Genomic DNA, 19,983 nt, shown 5'->3' on the forward strand with positions numbered 1-19,983 from the left:
CCAGGTAATGACTCATACCCAGAACGAGTGGAATAGTCATTTTAATGTTAGTTGCCGCCATAATTTATTGACTATTTTATGCAACGACGTCACAGGTATCACTACCGGACGTAGCAAGGTTTCGCTTCATGAAAATAAAAGTCGTGTGTGATCATCATGGGGCACTTTGAAAACAACACAAAAATGATGTGCGTGTCTCCGTTTGGTCAAGCGTGTACATATATTACAGCATTCGTTTGTTTTGGGGTCCCTTGAGTTATTAAGATGCTATTAAGTCAGTCTGATCGCGGGGCCCATTTAACTTTGAAAAACTGAAACCGGAAGCTGCGGCTGTGATCGGCGCTCGCTTGACAGCAGTTGTCACAGCTGGGTATCTGGCTCTCCGCAAGTTGAGCAACAAGCGTTACGTCGAGAGCAGAGCGACTTGCCGCGCGGATCTGCCGGAGCTGCGCTCAACTTGAGGTGAAGTTGGATTCAGGAGAGCCCTCCAACGACGCGTCGTCCACCGGTATGAACTTGACCGACACGGCCTCTCGTTTAGCATCGTTTCCTGTGAGTGACGAATCCGACGCGGTACTTTTGTAACCGTAAGCGTCGCTGCGTGGGTTGAAACGTATTCATCGTAATGTGGCTGGCTGCCTCTTGACCGCGTCGAAACCTCAGCAAACCCCCGAGACACCTGCTTGTGTCCCCGGTGCCGCTGCGCACTGATCCGTGCGACGCCAAAAAAACGGTGATTTAAAAAACAAAAACATTTTAATGATTGTTTTTTTTTCATGAAAGCGTGCGGTTGTGTCGGTCTGAAAGGTGCAGCCTGTGGTCCAGCGGCGTGGTGCTTTCTGGAAGTCCCCCCCGCAGCCCCCTTACCTTGCGCTGTTCGCCGGACTCCGTGCGCGCACTGAACCGGTGCCAGGTGCCATGGTGGCAGAATAACTGCACCATCACAACGGTCCCTGCGAAACGCCTCCTCCTCCTCCTCCTCCTCCTCCTCCTCCTCCTCCTCCTCCTCCTCCTCCTCCTCCTCCTCGCTGTTTGCATCCCCCGGTTGGGTTGTTGTGGTTTCTGGGAACCAGGGAAGCTTTGCTGCTTGCAGCTGCGAACACTATCAGGTATTGTATTGTATTGAATTTGAGAAAACATTTTTAGTGTGCTAGCCTTCACATTTCTACTGTGGATAAGCAGGCGGGGATCTCTTTGGTTTGGAAGCAGTCCTCTCTTGTTGTAATCCGCAGTGCAAAGCAGGAATATATTCCAGCTGTTCAGTCCCAGTAGAGTAACAGCAGGCACATTTCTATTTAAACTCTTGGATCAATCGTTGCCTGAAACGATCCACTTAGTGGCTTACTGTCCATACGTCACTTTATTATTGTTATAGCCCAGTGTTGTAAAAGTAAAGAAGGATTTTGACTTTCTTACAGTTCAAAAAAAGGAAAGTCTTAAAAAGCTTCTGTTGCCTTAATGTTTCTACACTTACCTTTGGGTTTGTCTACTTTTTAAAGCCTCTCATCTGAATCTCTAAAGGATACAGTGGGTTTTCAAGTAGCCTAAACTTCTCTCGAAAGCTGCAGTTAAGAGTTTCCGTGTGTGTGTGTGTGTGTGAGAATCAGTTTTTTTTGTATTACACCCTCCATGATTGAAGACCACATTAAAGGGGAAGAGGATCAAAAGGTTAAACAGCTCTAACCCACGACAGAGGGACTTTTATTGTCACGATGGCCGTGACAACACACACAAAGACCCCCCCAATCCAGAGCCCTCGAGTGTTATTCATTCCACCAGGGGAAATAGACTCTCCTCCCTGAACCCTGTTGGGCACCTCCTCCTCATCTTTTGTCTTCGCCTTTAAGATTCAGTCTACTCAACAACCGGCCGTCCTCGGCCTCCTCCTCCACAAACGGGTACGACGTCCTCTTTTTGTCTCCCAAGGGGAGACGCATGACCCCCCTCCCCCCCCCACCCCCCAGAGCGGCTTCTGATGGATGCTGCGTGGTTAGACCTCTTGTGCCCCCCACCCCGGAGAGGACACCAATCTGTTTTGACGTCAAAAGTTTGGACGCACCTTGAACGAGGACGGCGGCGGGTGGGTGGGAGGGCCTCGCTCGGGTTGTCACTCAATCAAGCGAGAAGGTGCGTCCAAACTCTCGACTGGTACCGTTGGTCCTCTCCGGTTTGGCCTGTAAATCGCTCCTTGCAAAATGTGTGTGGGAGCTTTTTGGCTTTTTTTTTTTTCTTGAGCAATCATTTTGTAATTAACACCTGAATGCGCATTAACACAATGATGTGGTGCGTGCGAAAGAGCTTCCGCACGCAGTCACACAGTGAGTAATGGGCTGATGTGAGTGGCGTTCATTCGGTGTGACGGGTGATCATCTCTCCCCCGTTATGACGCGGCTCTCGGCGCTCTTTGAAGTGTGGGACCCTGCATATTCTAAAAGACGCCGCCGCGCTGGCTTTCATGTGAGCGAGCTGGAAGGGATGCTGTTGACTGTCGGAGGGCGACCTTTTGATATGCGAGACGCTCCCGCGCCTCGGGGAGAGGTTCCAGCTTACGATTTCAGTCAACATCTGTGCGAGCTCTTTGAAGCCCACTGCCGCCGCGTTAGTGTTCGTGTGATTGGGCGTTCGCACGCTGGGTCAACGGCAAACGCCGTCCCGTTTGTGGACTGCATTGCCATGGAGCAGCCTGTCGGAGGGCCAGAGGAAGCGAGAAGACTTCTCCTGATTGCACGCCTCTTTTGCCGACGATTGACATTTGTTATTTACGCGCAGGGTAGACTTCCGCCTTTTTTGCCGCCTTTTTTGCCGCCTTTTTTGCCGCCGTTTGTGGGTTGGGCCACGCACGGGGATAGAAACTTGCGGATTTGAATGTTTTTAAAGGGAAGGCTTCATTAAATGGAAATGCGTCTGCCGAGCACTCCGTGGCCGTGGGCAGGATGTTTACTAAAATGTTTTTTCGCGTTGTGCGCTCTCCTACGTGGAGGGTCACGGCGGGTCACGTGTGTGTGGGTGTGTGTTAGTGTGTGGTTTCGTGCCTTCCTGTCCGTGCTGCTGGTTGCAGAGAAAGTTCCATCTTCGCCATCTGGTTTGACTGGGACGTTAATCATTGTGCCTTTTAGGGCTGCTACCGCTTCGACAACAGCTGGAAAATGGACCCGTCGATGTCCATCCGTCCGTATTTCTGTCAGTCCCGCTCTGTAAACTGTATCCGTGCAGCAGCAGGGTTCATGACCTCGGTGATGGAGGTTTCTTGAAAACAGCCTGGAAAGGCCTCGTCGGCTCCATTTCCGCTTTCCGAAATGTCTTTCTGCCCTCAGCTTCCCTAGGTTCACTGACTCGCCTTTTTATTTTGAGAAACTAAGTGCTAGTTCATGCCTGCCACATCCCAGGGCGCTCCCCCCCGTCCCCACCCCCCCAAAACTGTCACGTGTGTGTGTGTGTGTGTGTTTTTAAGAGAGTGGCTGTTCATGTTCGGCCCCCTTGTCGAGTGATCCTGTACCTACAGACTTGTAAAAAGTTTGCGTTTTGAGTGAAATGTATGTTTTTTTTGTTTTAATTTACTGAAGTGTTCGATCAAATTTAAAGTTGTATTTCTTATTATGTGGAATGCTGTAATATCAACATCTTTTGCATCTGCAAATGCAGTTGATACAGACCTTGTGGTTCCGATCGCCGTCAAAATCATGGCTTAAAGTCCATCGACTTTTCCAAGCTTGTTAATGTCGCACATTTCCCCTCTGGTGAATAACGCGTGTCCTGCAGTGAGGCTCCTCTTCGGGAAGCAAGCAGGTGCTGCTCTGCACGTTAACAATGGCGGTGTAATGCTACATGATTACTTTAGTGAATTAATATTTTCCTCTCAATATATGAACTGAAAAATGCAGTTTTGCTCCTTTTTCTCTTTTTTAAATGGCCGGTTTCCATTTATTTTGTAGGTTTTATTTCATCCAAATCTGGTGATTCTTCATCTCATTGCTGTTCTGGGAAAAGAACATTTGCATGATCGACATAATGTTGCAGGCATTGCTGTTTAGACTTTTGGATAAGATCGTAAATTAGAGAGGATTGCTGCATCATTATTTGACAGCGCTTCTGTTGTGGACTTTCCTTTTTAATCCATTATTAACTGATAATATCACCATGGAAACTGCATTCTGTGTGGAAAACCCTGCATTTCACGCCAATACATGTCAAATTTCCACTTTAAAAAACATATCGGACCTGGCATTTGTTTCTTGACTCAACTCTTTTGGTTTGAGCTTATTTTATCAGACCAAACATTTGTAAAGCAGTTCTCAGCCAGCTGAGTAATCTCAGAGGGGATGTAGTATCCCGTGGGCCTCTTGGCGCGCGCGGCTTTATCAACGGCCCCATCACTTCATCACCACGTTATCGGACAAGACAAGTGATGGCATTCTTAAACTCAAGGAACCGACTAGAAGAGGCCTGGACAGTCCATGCTCTGTCAGAGGACAGAGGACTCGTGGGCATCGTTAAACGCCCGGTCCTCTCGTCGGGTATGTAGGGTACCTCCGCGTTTATTTATTGGCGTCACGTATTTGCTTAAAGGTTAATTTGGCATAGGCGCGCACACAGTGAGTGATTGATCTTTTCCGTCCCACCGTCCGCCCCGCGGGTAATGTGGTTGGCATATAGGCTCTCTGCTGGATCCCAGGCCACGATGTCCGAGAGCAGCGGCCCTCGAGTTCTATTTCTGACACACCATTTTGGCTTCATCGAGGCAGAGAGCGGTGTGTCGTAGCTTATTATGGGCACGCAGGGGTTTGGCCGGCCCTCGCAGGAGCCGTGCCATGTGGGAAAAAAATGGTGTTGTTGACTGCATACTTCATTGTGCGGACTTCAATCTGGTTATCCTGGTGCCGAGACAATGCAAACCTTCTCTTTCCCTTTTTCCCCCCCCGCAAGCGTGGTGCTTGTTGGAGATATGCGTATTTGTTCTCGAGGCGGGCGGCGGCGCTCTGGCCAGATAACGCACACTTGCCAACTCTTTCAAAGGAAGGGCAATGTTAGTTTTGCGTGAGCTTATCCAGATTTATCAGAAACAGGCGCGGTGTCGGGGCGTGAGACGTCATTTGGCGAGTTAGGACACCACCCACCGCTACCACTGCCATTAACCACCCTTTCCCATTTTAGAGCTCCCTTCGTTCCACTTTTTCTTTTCTACCTCTCACTGTTATCTAATTAAAAGCTTTTCTATAGAGGGCTAGTCTTGGCCACCAGGCGTGGGGTACAGAAATGGCAGCCTACCGGGGGTTGAGTGATTGTGTGTATGTGTGCGTCCATGGACAAGCGCTCATGCGGTACCGTAAGCCGGACTGAGACTGGGCTGCGGGGGGGCAGAGGGGGGGTAATGAGAGAGGTGGGGCGGCTGCCACTGGCCTGAGACAGCTGAACATGATACTGGGTCAGGGGGTACAAAGCAGAACCTCTAGGGAGTTGTTACAGATGGAGAGGAGGACGGGTCGGGGAATGGTGTTGCTGTTAGACGATGTCTGTTAATTTGTTTTGTCTCCAAGTATAATATTCCAGGTCAGAGTTTTAATTTTTTGGGAGATGGATACGGACAGAAGGTGACAGAATTCTTCTAGTGCTGATTTCCCCAGTTCCCACCTTAGAGGCTGAGGCACACGGGGGAGGGAGGGAGGGATGCAGAGGAGGTGGGCTAAATGAGAGAGGAGGGAACAGGGGAGATGCAACGAGGCAGCAGGATGAGAAAGAGTCTGACTCCGGGAGCATCGAGTCAAAGCAGGTGGTCAAAGGAGCCGTGTGCAGATGTGCTTTGCAAGTGGAGGGTGTCGATCGTAGGAAAAGTACGAGATGCTCAATCTCCAGATGTGCGTGTCTGTAGTTGGACCTTTTTTGGAGCTTTGCTTCAGTGGCAGGTGAGTCTCATTTAGCCAAATAGCTTCACTCCTACTCATTCTGTTCTTTTGCACTCATCGTACTTTCATACCATTGTCTTCCCTCAATGTGCAAATAAGGATAGACATAATTAATACATGGCTTTGAAATGGTAAAGATTTTTTATCCTGCATTTGGGATTTTATTCGCTGCCTTCATTTAGTCAAGACCAATGTTTTTACTCTTAATGTGATGAAATGAAATAACTCCTGTGTCTTAATATTAGTAAAGTTCCATTCATTCCTTTTTTCTTTTGGAGAAGCCACGTTTTTACATTAAACGAACTGAACTGAACTGGCATCCTCACAAGAACGCTTTCTTTTTATTGATCAAAAGGCAATTTCCAACAGACTGATTCAACACCCAGATGAATATTACATGACGTCTTATCACATTAATGATTTAACTTGAATACGATTTTTACAGTTACTGAGTTAGTTTGACCACTAAACTCCTTCAAATAATTTCATTTCATAACGGTTTGTTGGTTAAACCTGATTAAGACGCCGTCTGCGCTGTTAACTGAATGTAAACACACCTGATCGCTGTTGAATGAGAACTCATTAGCGTTTGCATTCGCCCCCATTAGTCCTTTCACCTCGCCACAATAGGTTTTCAGGGACTGTGAAGCTGCGGCCCGCGGGGATACGCCGCTCAACTCTGCTGCACTCCTTTGTCGCGCTATTTGCATGAGGCCGGTATGATAACGGTCACCCTCCCTGAGCCGAAGCTTCCCTCAGTTCGCCCTCTCAAACACACACACACACACACTCGGCCTAATTATCCCACGCCAGAGCAGCCCATTGCACACTGCATTACATTACATACATTCCTCACATGTTCACCTGATAAGAGCAATTTGCACACGTGTGTGTTAAGTTGTTCCGTGTGGATCAGCTGCAGTCTCCTTCAGATAAGCACCAACGCTTTACTCTCTCGTGGAGATGCTTTTTAAAATACTGCACTGGGGACTTCTGGTGTAGTGAATGATTTCTTTGAGGGTTTTCCCCTTTTTACAGTAAAACATACCGGAAGCGTTTATCCCGCGCTTGACTTCGTTTCACTTTAAACCGAAATGACCTATTTTGAGATTGTCTCTTCAGCCGGAACCACCCGGCGACCGCTTGACTCTTCATTTAACTAGACGGCTCGTTACGGGAGGCGAAAATCAGCGGCAGACAGTCACGCGCCTGCTGGCGCTGTCTTTGACATGCCACGACGGTCACGTGATTTGCGGTGAGAGGCGAGTTCGGGGGTCACGGTGACGGATGTGGGTTTAAGATTACAGGCAATGGGGGTTCGGGTCAGCACGGTCAGTTCTGTCGGAGGCAGAACACAAATCAAACGGTACACTTTCTTTTAATTGTGGAATAAGTTCCATGTTGCCATCCAGGTGTGAGGAGCTGAAGGAGACTGATTGGTGGTCTAAAGGTCGTGTGAGGGGAGCTTGCTACCGGCTGCACAGAACTGAGAGAAACATCCCTGAATAATCACAGGTTAAAGAAATGAAGACTCATAACCACGTGAAATGTAAGCATTACAATTGGATAATGTGTCATTTCAGCCGTTAGGGAAGTCCAGAGGTCCAGATAGGGACCGAATGTGCATCACATCGATGGGCGAGGCATCGATGGGGCGGGGACCGGGAGGGAGGAAGGCCTCAGAGCCGGAGCCCTTCAGCTGGAGCCCAACTCCCTCCTGCTCAACTCTTTATATACACACACACCCACATCCTACCATCTATATGAACGCTGCGTTAATAAAAGACTTGGAAGTGGACTTTGTAGCCCACTATATCAAATGACTCTCCCTGGCACTATGTATACAAAGGCTGTTTTGTATCTTTAGAATACGTCATTTAGAACAGTTTTTTTTTTGGGGGGGGGGGGGGGGGGGGGTGCAGCTGAATAGGGCATAGTAATGGGGCAATGGCAGAGCCGACAAAAGCCCCCCCCACCCAAACACACACACAGACCCCACCCTCCCACCAGCAGCCCAGCTCGTTTTGTTTGAACGCGTAAGGTGAATGAGGAGAGTACGCCGGCCGGATGCAAGTAAAAGAACAGAACAAAAATTGTATCATGATCATTGATACTTTCCCAATGTGGTAATTGTGCTGTTTGATATCCTAATAACAATTGGACAATTGCAGAGGGAGCTCTTTGTCTAACCGTGTGTGCGTGTGTTTGTGCACCGGAGCGATAGGAGCGCGATGAAGGGCATGACTGGAATACATTGTAGAGTCAGAGGTGTCATTAAGTGAGTGGTGCAATGTGTGTGTGTGTGTGTGTGTGTGTGTGTGCGTGTGTGTGTTTCTCTCCTCCGCCCTGAGAGCTCCGTGCTGCTCTGTGCACACGCCACAAACATCTAATTGGCCTAATGGCCCCCATATTCGCACAAAAGGTTTTATTGTTTGACTTTGAGGTGGATGAATGCAGTGATGAATGCTTCAGGACATACACTAGTGCTTTCTCTCAGTCCGGCCTTCCCTCTGTCCTGACTCTGACTCTCCCACCCGGCACTCGGGTCGAGACTCACGCAACCGCTCCATTTTTAAAAACCCTGGAATCTGACTAGCATGCGGCTTCCAGACAGGCCGCAGAACATCTGATGCAGCATCAAGCTGGGGCCACAATTGAAAGCATTTCAGAACGCGATTCAGAACCGAAAGGCGCAGCCAGTCGTGTCAAAGGGGTGCTGTTAGAATGCAGGTCAGAAACTAAGCTGACCTCAGGTGTGGAGCAAGGATGAGGACGAAATGCAGTGGTGGGGGGCGGGGGTGGGGAGGGGGATGTGCACACACACACAGACAGAGAATCGGCGGGTAGGGGGTTGTTGTGGGGCAGAGGCCGGTCCCCCGATGGGTGTCTTTCAGCGTGCCCAGGCAGTGGGAATAGGATCTGACGGGTGTGAAATGGTTCTCTCTCTCTCTCTGTCTGTCTCTCTCTGTGACCAAGGGCCCCGCTCGCTCCGGCCGGCCGACACTGTCGCTTTGTCCTCCAGGTTCTCAAAGAGCCTGTATATCAATGCGGCCCACAATGCCCGGGCCGGGAACCCGTAGGAACTCTGACGGCATCATGGACAGCATTCGGTTAACATGGCTGATTCTAAGGTGGTGAAAGGCGCCAGTGGGGGGATGTGGAGGGGGGGCGGGGGGGTTTAGATGCAGGGAGACGTGCTAGTGGGGCTTAAATACAGACGTTTAGGGACACCTGAGTTGGAACGACTAGATACTTTCACTCACTGTGTTTACATTAGGGATGTAACGATTCATTTTAACAATCGATTCGAATTGTGATTCAAGGTTGCCGATTCGATTCATGGACGATCTGGGTTAATTTAGAACGATTCGATTCAGTGACTTGAAATCGATTCAGTAACTTTACTGGACAGTGCAGGCAAAGTTTCTGAGATCCCTGTTGTTTCTTGTTAGGAAATCAGGTTTAAATTAATTATGGATATTATAAACAAGCAAACAACAATTAATGGCAAATGAATTAACCTTTTATTTGAATCAAGTGCCATTTTCAATGTAAACATTACACAATAATTACACAATGTTTGGATCAATTTACAGAGCCCCGGATTTTCAACCACATTGTAGGGTTGCATGTCTTTACAGATAAACTTGGCAATTGTTACTGTGATGTAGAGTTTGGTGCTGGCGAGGCCTGAGGTGTCTGCAGAGCTGGAGTTACCTTCTGCTGCTGCAGCGGTGACGCTGCTAGAGGTCCTGACTGTCGCCGTTGTTTAATCCCACGGCGCCTTAGTAGATGGCCGGAAAGATTCGACGCTGGATCGATAAGTTGGTTTGTAAATGTCTCGCTCGCAGTCGTCTCCTCCACGCCGTGTTTTGTTGTTGTTCAGAGTTTCGCGCGGCTGCCGCTGCGTACTGATGACGTCACAGACAGGCAGACTGAATCGAGTAACGTTTAACGTGTCTAAAGTGCTAAAAAACAAACAAACAAACACACATCCACACCGTTTTTGTACTTAAATCCAATATGCAGTTTCCAAGTATTGATACAATCGATTATGTACCATTTCAATCGATTTGTTATCGATATATGTCATCCGGATTGCCGATTTGCGGAGCACAGATCGATTCAGTTGGATCGCAAGAATATTAAGCGATTAATCGATTCAGTGGATGAATTGTTACACCCGTAGTTTACATGATGGTATTGGCCGAAAGCATGTCATATCCGATACGATAGGTGGCGCTGTTTTCATTACAACTAGTTGTGATGCACCCATTTCCGCTTGACCGCTTCACCACTACCAACAACAACATCAACATCAACATTACGAGAAAGATGGCGAACGGAGAGCAAGGTGAAGCTACGTCCCTCTACTATTTGTGCATGATGTTAATAGGAGTACAGCGAATGCGAACCGCGCTATTGGCTGATTTGATAACAGAGAGAAGACGCCGTCGGGATCTCAAGCATGCGCAAAGACGCAAAGTGCAGTTCCTTATCCGATTCACCGTTACATGCCGCAATAGTCAAAAACTATGAACTGGATTAGATCGAGTTATCCAGGGGTGTTAGTCGGATCGTAGTTGGACCGCACATAGTCGGACAAAGGTGTTTACATGAAACGGACAATTAGATTTCAGTCCGACTACGCCAGTTATTTGAATCCATGTAACCACGCTGAGTGTAGTTCTTTTTGAAAAAGCGTCCTTGGAACGCTGAATCGGATGAAATCACCTTCCGATCAGAGTAGGTTTCCTGTTATTCGTCGCATCTTGTTGGAGATAAGGAGAGAACAGATGGGTGCCATTGGCAGAAAGTGATCTCACCAAATGCAAGTATAGCACCTTGTTGTGTCTGTTTGCGGCGGGTCTGACTGTTCCTGCTCTCTCCCTCTGCTTTAAACCAACGCACGCCTCATCAGAAATGAGAAATAAGTTGACTTATCTCCTCCGTCCGCCTGTTGTTGTTACTGCTGTCCCCAGGCTGTTTCATCATCATACATCATTTTCCTCAACTGTCACTCACACTTTTTTCAGTTTCTCTCAAAGCATCCTCCCATGTTTCACAGCTCTCCTCATCCATCTTTCCCCCTGCTCCTGCAGATCCACGATGCTGAGAAGAGGATGAGTCCCCCAGGTCACCTGAGACACCCACGCATCCTTGCTGCCGTCCATCCCCGGCGGCCCTCTCCTCCCACCCGGGACGGATCATCATCCGCCTGCCTGCGCTCCCCCCCTTGCCCGCCCGCCTCTAGCCGGTCCCGGAGGCGAGCCCGCTTGTGTAAATATGCCCGGATGGAGGTCACAGTGGCGCCTGGTCCTGCTGAACTCCCTGGCTTGCGGGCTGGAGATCTGCGTGGCAGCCGGGATCACCTACGTGCCCCCCTTGCTGCTGGAAGCGGGGGTCCAGGAGCGCTACATGACCATGGTACTGGGTAAGGGCTCGGGATCTAGTTACCAGGCCGCTTTGCGTTGTCATGAGGCTGGAGGGAAACTGGATATAATTTTAATTAGTCTAATCGCTTGTGGGCAGCGGTTCCGTTAAAGTGCACCACAGATGGGATCTGATGAGTTTCGGTGTGTAATCGTGGGGGTCATGCACAGACTGTGCCTCCGGACTCCTCTCGTCTGTCCCATTCAGGTCATAAAGACGTAATGGAGGACGTGGCAGAAAGCACGTGGACTTCTCCTCTGTTGTTTTGGGGAGGTGGTAATTGTAAGGCAGCAGGAGAGCAAAGCGCCCGGAGCAGCAGCCACAGTTTCCAGACAGACTGAGACACGTGTTGCTTATTGAAGTTCAGTGAATTCACTTGACGGTGAACTTTGGAAAACAAGGAGCATCTGTGATTCACATCCACTTTCTTTACTGGTCAGTTCACACCAGCATAAACATTTGATTCATTTGTTTTCAAAGAACTGATTCAGAAATCACATCAAGACGGTGTCCATTGCTTTGTGCCCTGTCAGTCTGGGGATTTCTTCTATTACGTCATCTTGACTTTGTGTGACCCGTAAACTTAAGCGACCTTCTCTGGAATGCGGGCGCGGCCAGCAACCTGTCAATCACAATAAGCCCGCCCCTCCTCCGCTTCATGGTCTATTTGACTCTAAATGGATCATCATTTAGGAAATGATTCTGCGTTAAAGATTTAGACTTTAAGCTGACAATTGAGATAAAAAATCCCTGTTTACAATGTTTACTCTGTTAATAAGTAAGTAAGGTTATTTTCTCATACTTTCATGTAGTAATATTAATAAAACCAGTGTGAGCTATAAAAACACACCTCTACATTTTGATACTTGTACAACAGCTGCATAAGGCACAGTTTATAAGCAAGTAACAGCAATATAATAGCTTCCTCTCCTCCACTGATTCACGTGGCGTCTTACGTTATTATTTTGCTCAGTGTCCGACCGACGTACAGGCTGTAGGTTATTCGGGCGCTGTGATACTCTCACACATTCTCACCGGAGTGATATCTGAACAAAGCTAGATATCGTGTCTCGGGAGGGTTAGAGTTTATTTCCTTCGGGCAGTCGTGTCGGGTTCACAGATGGCTGCTCTCGACTTTATCTGACAGACGTTTGTTGGCTGCTTCATCCTCCAGTTGTTACTTCCTTTCTCTCGTTTCCCCCAGTGGACGAGCTTATGCGTGACTTTAAAAACTGAGGTGTCTGTTGCTCTGTTATATTAAGCACTTTAAGGTCTGTTTTTCACAGGTCACATGTTAATGTGTGTGTGAGTAGGTAAATAGAGCTGTAAAACAGAGAGAACCCTGAGGGACTATCAGGTCTACAGTCTAGGAAACATTTAACATCAACAACGTGGCAGTTTAAAGTAACACAAATAGTTCTGTATTTCTAACCATGTACAATCAGCTTACGCTTCGACCGCACGCAACATGTTTCAGGGCAATAACTCATTTATATGCTAATTATGAGAATTGACGTCATGTTGGTGGTACTTTTACTTGTTGTGTGTCTCTTGTTGCTGTCGCCCACCCGGTCTCTGTGTCTCAGACAACAAAAATGTTGTGTTTTTCTATTTGTTTTGTCTGTATTATATGAATATACACACACACACACACACAACATAACCCTGTTCTACCGTCGGGTTCCTTTTCTCCGTAGATTGTGTTTAATTTATTCATTTTCATTTTCTTTTGTATCTTAGACATGAATTTGAATCAGGGAAGTACGAATTTGCAAGTCTCCAACGAAAACACCAAGGGGTTCCTTTTTTCTTAAATGTCAAACCCCCAGCATAATCCACGTGTGTCAGACCGTGGGCGCCGCATGTAGCACGGTGTGCTCCAATTAGCCGGACCCGACCACGCGCGGCAGCTGAGCTGCTCAGCAGGCCATCTGCAGGAACCTCACCAGCCGTCAGCAGCAGCAGCGACCTCATCGACGCTTTCTGGCTCGCACATATTTCCTGCTCGGAAAGTGCAATTTGTGATTTCAGGCTATCATACGAAATTTGATTTAGAGTGCGTCCTTTGTCCAAGTCTTTTGCTGTTTGTCCTCTACACATTCTGTCCCTAAATGCTTCCGTGCCGTGCTGCTCTGTCCGCAGGTATCGGCCCTGTGCTCGGCCTCCTGTTCATCCCTCTGATTGGCTCTGCCAGTGACCAGTGCCACAGCAGCTACGGCCGCCGCCGACCTTTCATCTGGCTGCTGTCTTTAGGGGTCCTCCTGGCGCTATTCATCATTCCCAACGCCGACGTACTGGCGGCGCGTTTCGCCTGGGGAGGCCGCACCTTCCAGGTAGGACACCCGTTAATTGTCTTTGACCGTCCATCCGACCCGAAAAGGAAGAAATTGACACGCGTTCTACCATCCTGCTTCAGGTGGGCTTCCTCATCTTCGGGGTGGGCCTCCTCGACTTCTGCGGACAGGTGTGCTTCACGCCGCTGGAGGCTATTTTGTCGGACCTGTACAAGGACGAGGAGGACTACGGCCAGGCCTTCGCCATGTTCTCCTGCATGGTCAGCCTGGGCGGCTGCGTGGGCTACCTGCTGCCCGCGCTGGACTGGAGTCGCGGCGTGCTCTCCGCCTACCTCGGAGGCCAGGCCGGATGCCTCTTCTCCCTTCTCGCCGCCATCTTCGTCTGCAGCGTGCTCACCACCATGAGGGTGTCCGTGGAACCCTCGCGCGCCATCGGCGGCAGCTCGGCGGCGGCGGCATCGCCGTTGTCGTCTGGGTCTCTGCTGGAGCCGGGGGCCGGCGCCATGGAGGCCGGCCAGTGCGGCGTGCCGCGCTCATGCTGCTACCTGCTGAAGGGCAAACTGAGGTGGCTGAAGTCCGGGCCTTTGCTCTGCCTGCTGAGGACATGCTGGTCCATGACCCCGGTCATCTACAGGAGCTACTGCCACGTCCCGCACGTCATGAGGCGGCTGTGCGTGGCGCAACTGTGCAGCTGGATCGCAGTCATGTCCTTCATGCTTTTCTACACAGACTTTGTGGGGGAAGGGCTGTACGATGGCGTGCCCAGCGCATTGCCAGGAAGTGTGTCCAAGCAGAGATACGCCGAAGGTCAGATCTCCTCTTAATAATACGGATACCACCGTCATGTGTTATGCGACCTCATTTCATCGGTCTTCAACAAAAAGACACTTTCCTCTCGGCTAATTGAGGCTGCACACTCTTGATAATATGTTTCTTCCTCTGTTAATCTTTTCATCTTAACAAAAAGAAAGAAAATAAAAACCAATTCACGGTCCACGTGAAGCGGCGTAGGGTCCATGGTGGAGGAGGGAGACTTTTGTCTTTTTAGATATTGTACCAAACAACCCTTGAGAAAAGAAGAGGTTAAAGTAAAGAATTTACATTTTTACTTTTCCTCCGTCTCTCCTCCCTGTGCTTCCTGGACCACGAGGAATGTCGCACTCACAAAGAATTAATGTCAAGGAATCGGCACACAAAGAACTTTCATTGAAGTCCGGTGGAATCCTGAGGTCCGTCTGCACTGCATTTTGTTTAATCTGAAACTCGGCGGATGTTATTAAACCACATCGCACAACCTGCAGATGTTGAGCCGCAACAAGGTCCTCTGCTGAGTTGCATTCACAGTTTCCTTTTATGTGATCAGCTCTCCTACTGGGAATGGTTGCCATGCAAAACATGTGTGAAGCTCGTGCTACAGATACAATGCCCTTTCCCAAAAATGCAGCAGTCCTCCAGCGCACACATTCGGTAGCGTTCTGACTCTACCGAGGGCTTGAATATCTGTCCTTATTGTCCGCTGTGTTTGCAAAGTGGGCTTGGCAGCTTTGCTTCCCGAGGGTAATGTGATCCACGCACTCCTTTCACAGAAGCAATTCTCTGCCCCGCGGCTGAACTTCTGACCCACACTGTTCACCGGGAGCAAGCCGGGAGATCAGGCTGATAGCAGCAGAAATACATAACAGTGCAGACGTGTCATCACCCCGGCTTCCAGGGAGAAATAAATGTGCTTTGAATTTTCCAGCAGCTTACAAAATCACTGGTTCACTTTTTTCCTTCAAATGTTTTAATGGACTCTTTCTTTCTTGAAACAGCCAATGCAAACGCTTGTATAATTGTACTCTACTTTAGAAGCACACTAATGTTTTCTTTATATTTTGATATTCACAGCATCGATGTAGCAGCAAACACTGAACTGTAGTTTCTTTTCTTTCCTTCCGCAAACTGAACTTCTCAAAGGACCAGCACTGCGTACTGTGAGCCGCTACCAATATCGCCACTGGTAAATGTTCATTGAGCCCACTGGCCGTTAATCCATTTATTTAAAAATAGAAAACATTTTGACGCCATGCAGCAGGCAATTGAGCGTAATCGTATTTTTCCTAATCTAAGTATGCAACTCTTTGAACTTAGACTTCCGTCTCGGTCAGACGGTCAAAGGACAGAGGCCACACCTGAGGCCAAGGTACCAACAGTACTCGTTACTATTTATTAAGGGTTAATTTCTAAAGTGTCCCACTTTGCTAACGGGCTAAACGGTAAAGTTTGGGCTCATGTGAGTGCACCAGCTAGGAGTTGTCATAAGAACGGCTGTGCACGCTGCGTGTTTTTTATTTCCTTATTCGTGGGGAAATGATCGGAGATGATGCGGATGTCTTATTTTACGTCTGTCCTGAAAATGGTTTGCAACAAGGAAACCATAGTTAAAGCTTTTTCCCCGAACAAGGCTGTCCGACAAGCTACGAGTTTAATGTGGCTAAACGTTTTTCTCCTCCTTCCTTTTTTTTCAGGTGTCCGTATGGGTAGCACGGGCCTGTTCCTGCAATGTGCTACCTCAACCTTCTTCTCGCTGATCATGAGTCGTTTGGTTCGCCACTTTGGCTTCCGCTGGGTCTACATGAGCAGCATGGTGAGCTTCACAGTCTCTGCTCTGGTCATCTGCCTGTCCAAAAGCGTGCTCCTGGTCACTATCATGACGTCCCTCACTGGCTACGCGTACGCCACGCTGCAGTCTCTGCCCTACACGCTCACCTGTATGTACCACAAGGAGAAGGAGGTGAGTTAAGAGCTAACAACTTTCACGCAACGTTGCGTTGACAAAACCTGTGTGAGTGATGAGCTGAGCCCTCTGTTGTCTCATTTCAGGTCTATATGCCGAAAAGGAAAACCCAAAGCTTGCATAAAAACGGTGTCACAAGCAAGCGGGACCCTGTGTATTTGAAGGAGGGGGGAAGATTGACCCACACGGCAGGGTCTCCCTACGAGAATGCCTTCTTCGGCCAGCCGCACGGCCCGAACAGCTCAACTAACAGCTCAACTAACAGCTGCGGCGGCGGGGAACAGGAGGAGGTTGACTCGGGTCGTGAGAAACGCGGCGTGGGTTTGGACTTTGCCATCTTGGACAGCACCTTTCTCCTCTCTCAGGTTTTCCCCACCCTGTTCATGGGCACGATCGTTCAGTTCACGCAGTCCGTCACCGCCTACATAGCCTGCTCCGCCATCTTCGGCACCGTCGCCATCTACCTGGCCAGTTGGATCGTCTTTGAGCAGAAGGACCTCAAAAACTGAGACTCGCGTGACGCAAAAAACATCTGGAGAGCGACGGCGTCGCAGGAAGGACGTAATGGATCCGTCGGGCTCCATGAGGCGGAAACCCAACGGTGCACCACGATGCCTCGCTTGCTCAAGCACCGTGTGTCTGCACTTGTGAGCGCGCTGTGTTGGGGAATTGCCTGTCGGGTTATGATGGAAAGGGGTTTCTGTGATGGGGTGTCAGGAGTTGGCCCCAACATACAAAACATTTTTGTTTTGATATCTTTAAAAAAAATTTTAAACAAAGCATTGTCTTGGAAGAGCAGCGAGCGAGCGAGCGACCAGGTACCTCACCACTAGATTCTGCCAAATCCTACTACACAACCCTTTTAAGTGCCAACCCCTTTTAAACACTGCCCTCAGTTTTAATGGCCGTTTTCCTTTCCACTGAGTGAATACCAAGCGCACCTCAAGGTAAGACAAGGACCAATATATCCCTATGGGAGTTCTGTTATGCAACCTTTTGAGGTGAGGTTATATGGGGATGTAAAAATGAAACCGTTTACTAGAACTGGAAATATTCAAATCAAGGGAGTTCTGTCTAACCAAGAATAATCTATTCTAGTTGTCCAACTATGCTCCTGATCAGGACAGTCGTCTCAGGTTAGTACATTGTTTGTGTTTCATCCTGTCCTTTTTAAGCCACTGCTAAAAAAATATATACTTTTTTCTTTTTTTAATAGTTCCCATGAAGTCTAAACCTTCATGTTTTATAGTATTCTCAAATGACAATCCACCACATCCGGGCGGGCTTTTTGCATAATGCTGTCATGTAAACATGTCGGGGGATGTTTGATGGAAGCTTGCTTCATTGAACCTATTCATGGAAGACCAAAAGTGAAGTGAAGTAAATATTGGGTTACTGAAAAATGGTGTGAGTTGACACTGTATATTGATGGTAGCAGATTTGGAGTGTGTGCTTGTGTGTGTGTCTGTGTAGGGGGCGGGGTTGATGGTGTGGGGTGCATAGCACGGAGGAAAGAGGGACAGTGAGGAAATGGTACATTTTTAAAAGTGGTGACGTGAGGGTGTGAATGTGTTGATTATTTTTCCCCCACACCAGTCAGTATGAGCTGTATGGACGTCACCACGGCCCGTGTTAACTATGCGTCATATTGCAACGTGGCCTTCATTTGTTCAACTTTTAAAAGCGGTCGAATGGTCTAACCACCGCGCTCGTTTCCTAACGCAAAGGGAATTCATCCGAGCATCTTCTGTCCTGCTCGAGATGAATTGCTTAAAACCGTCCTGCAGGATCTCGTTGCCTGAGGAGTGCTCAGCACGAGAGAAGTGAACGCGGCGCAGGGTTTGTCCCCAAGTTTGGTCGAGTAGCTGAAATGTCCTAAAGAAGGTTGTTTTACAAGTGCCTGTACATTTTTCCATCTTTTTTTGTACATATGGATTTATTTATTATGCTTTTATTACTAAATTTGCACCTATTAAACTATTTGGCTCATCTCTTTGGTGCGAGAACGAAGGCTGTTTCTGTGAATAAGAAAAATGATTTGTATAGATGTGCTATAGAAGCATCATCAAGCATAATTTATTTTATCATTACCTGCTTTATCCTGTAACTTTGTTAGCATCTCTGGGTGATTGCCGCTATAACTTAATTCCTTTCACACTACTTCTTTCTGATTTGTCTTTACTACCTGGTGTAGTTGACAATACTGCCTCATCTGGGTCACATGTAACCGTGTATTTCTTCTCATCCAGGAGCTGTGGTTGAGTTAAACGTAAACATATAAACACACAACAAATATTTCACTGAATTGTTTTCAGTCCCTGTTGCGCTAAACCAAATGTCTTTTTTAATTTCACACAAAACAAGTGCCAATGGTCCGACTATGTTGAGGCCACAAGTCGATGCGATCGATCAGGTTTTTTTCAAATCCGTTTTTCGGTAACGTGTGTTATCGTCATGAATGCGGTGAATTAAAAGGGTGTGTTTGTGTGACATTTTCATCATACATCCATCGAATGCTGTATGAATATGCAGTTAGCAAATAGATTTTATACAAAATAAAAGAACTGCATTGTTAACTAGGTGTCTGTAAGTACATTTATGAAACGCATTCTCCTTCATATGAAATACAGATGAATTATTGGTCAATTCTGCATACAGTACACAACTTTAAAATATTTTAATGAATCGAATGTGAAAAGCCTTTTGATTATAGTTATCATACGTCTACATCAGTTGGGGGGATGTGCTTACCGCGAATAAGTAACCTGATAACCTCATTATTATAGGTTTTTTATTTATTTTCATAACACTAACATTTAAAGTGGAAAAAAAATGTTACATGAAGCTCCACACCTACAAATACACCGATTGCTGGTACATGGATGACCAGATGCAATTAACTCAGTGACGCGAGCAAACTCACAAGAACCAGACACAATTAATTTAGAACAAAGCATGACGAAACAATATCAACAATAAATCATTAACTTTATAATCAAAACGATAGACAAAGTAACACATTACTGAAGACACAAAAGCAGTTATTTTAACAAATGCCGTTCACTATTTACAGACAAAGCTCAACTTGAACTCTAAATAAATGGAATGCCGTTTTAGTCAAAATTAAATAAATGAATAAATACGTAAATACATGAAATATGCATTTGAAATACATCATGAAATAAATAAATAAATGAATGAGGCAATGAATACATAAATATTAAATACATTTAATTATTTCATGGTACTACTATTTCATAATGCCACTTTTTATTTCCAGAGTCTTTTACTCCATAATGCCGTTTTTCATTTCCAGAGACTTATTTCATAATGCCGTTTTACATTTCACGTTCTTATATGCAAATCAGGAGGCGTGGCTACATCTAACATTCAGAACAGACAACAGAGCCGTGTGCAAAAGAAGGCTGGCTAAGGGACGTGAGTGTTGATATAATGGAAGACATCGGTGGGCTCCGAGGTAGCATGCTAGCATTAGCAGATCATATCGATCAACATGGGTTTTCTGCAGATACAATTTTGACACATATTGAGGTTTTTTTGGAAATACTAGGGCGGATAA

General features: G+C 47.4%; 1 protein-coding gene across 2 annotated transcripts; it reads left to right on the top strand.

Moving 5' to 3' along the window:
- The first annotated feature begins 362 nt into the window (after positions 1-362).
- LOC120812512 (solute carrier family 45 member 3-like) lies at positions 363-18,979 on the top strand. 2 transcript variants are annotated; one of them, XM_078097570.1, is made up of 6 exons: positions 363-508; positions 11,003-11,334; positions 13,476-13,666; positions 13,750-14,434; positions 16,135-16,400; positions 16,490-18,979. In XM_078097570.1, the coding sequence occupies exons 2-6, from the start codon at positions 11,187-11,189 to the stop codon at positions 16,910-16,912; spliced, it is 1,713 nt and encodes a 570-aa protein (XP_077953696.1). In that variant the 5' UTR covers positions 363-508; positions 11,003-11,186; the 3' UTR covers positions 16,913-18,979. The 2 variants fall into 2 exon arrangements, with proteins under 2 accessions (XP_077953696.1, XP_077953695.1); XM_078097569.1 differs by having other exon boundaries at positions 377-508; positions 11,003-11,327.
- Positions 18,980-19,983: the final 1,004 nt, after the last annotated feature.

Source organism: Gasterosteus aculeatus, chromosome Y, assembly GCF_964276395.1.
Source record: "Gasterosteus aculeatus chromosome Y, fGasAcu3.hap1.1, whole genome shotgun sequence".
NCBI classification, from domain to species: domain Eukaryota; kingdom Metazoa; phylum Chordata; class Actinopteri; order Perciformes; family Gasterosteidae; genus Gasterosteus; species Gasterosteus aculeatus.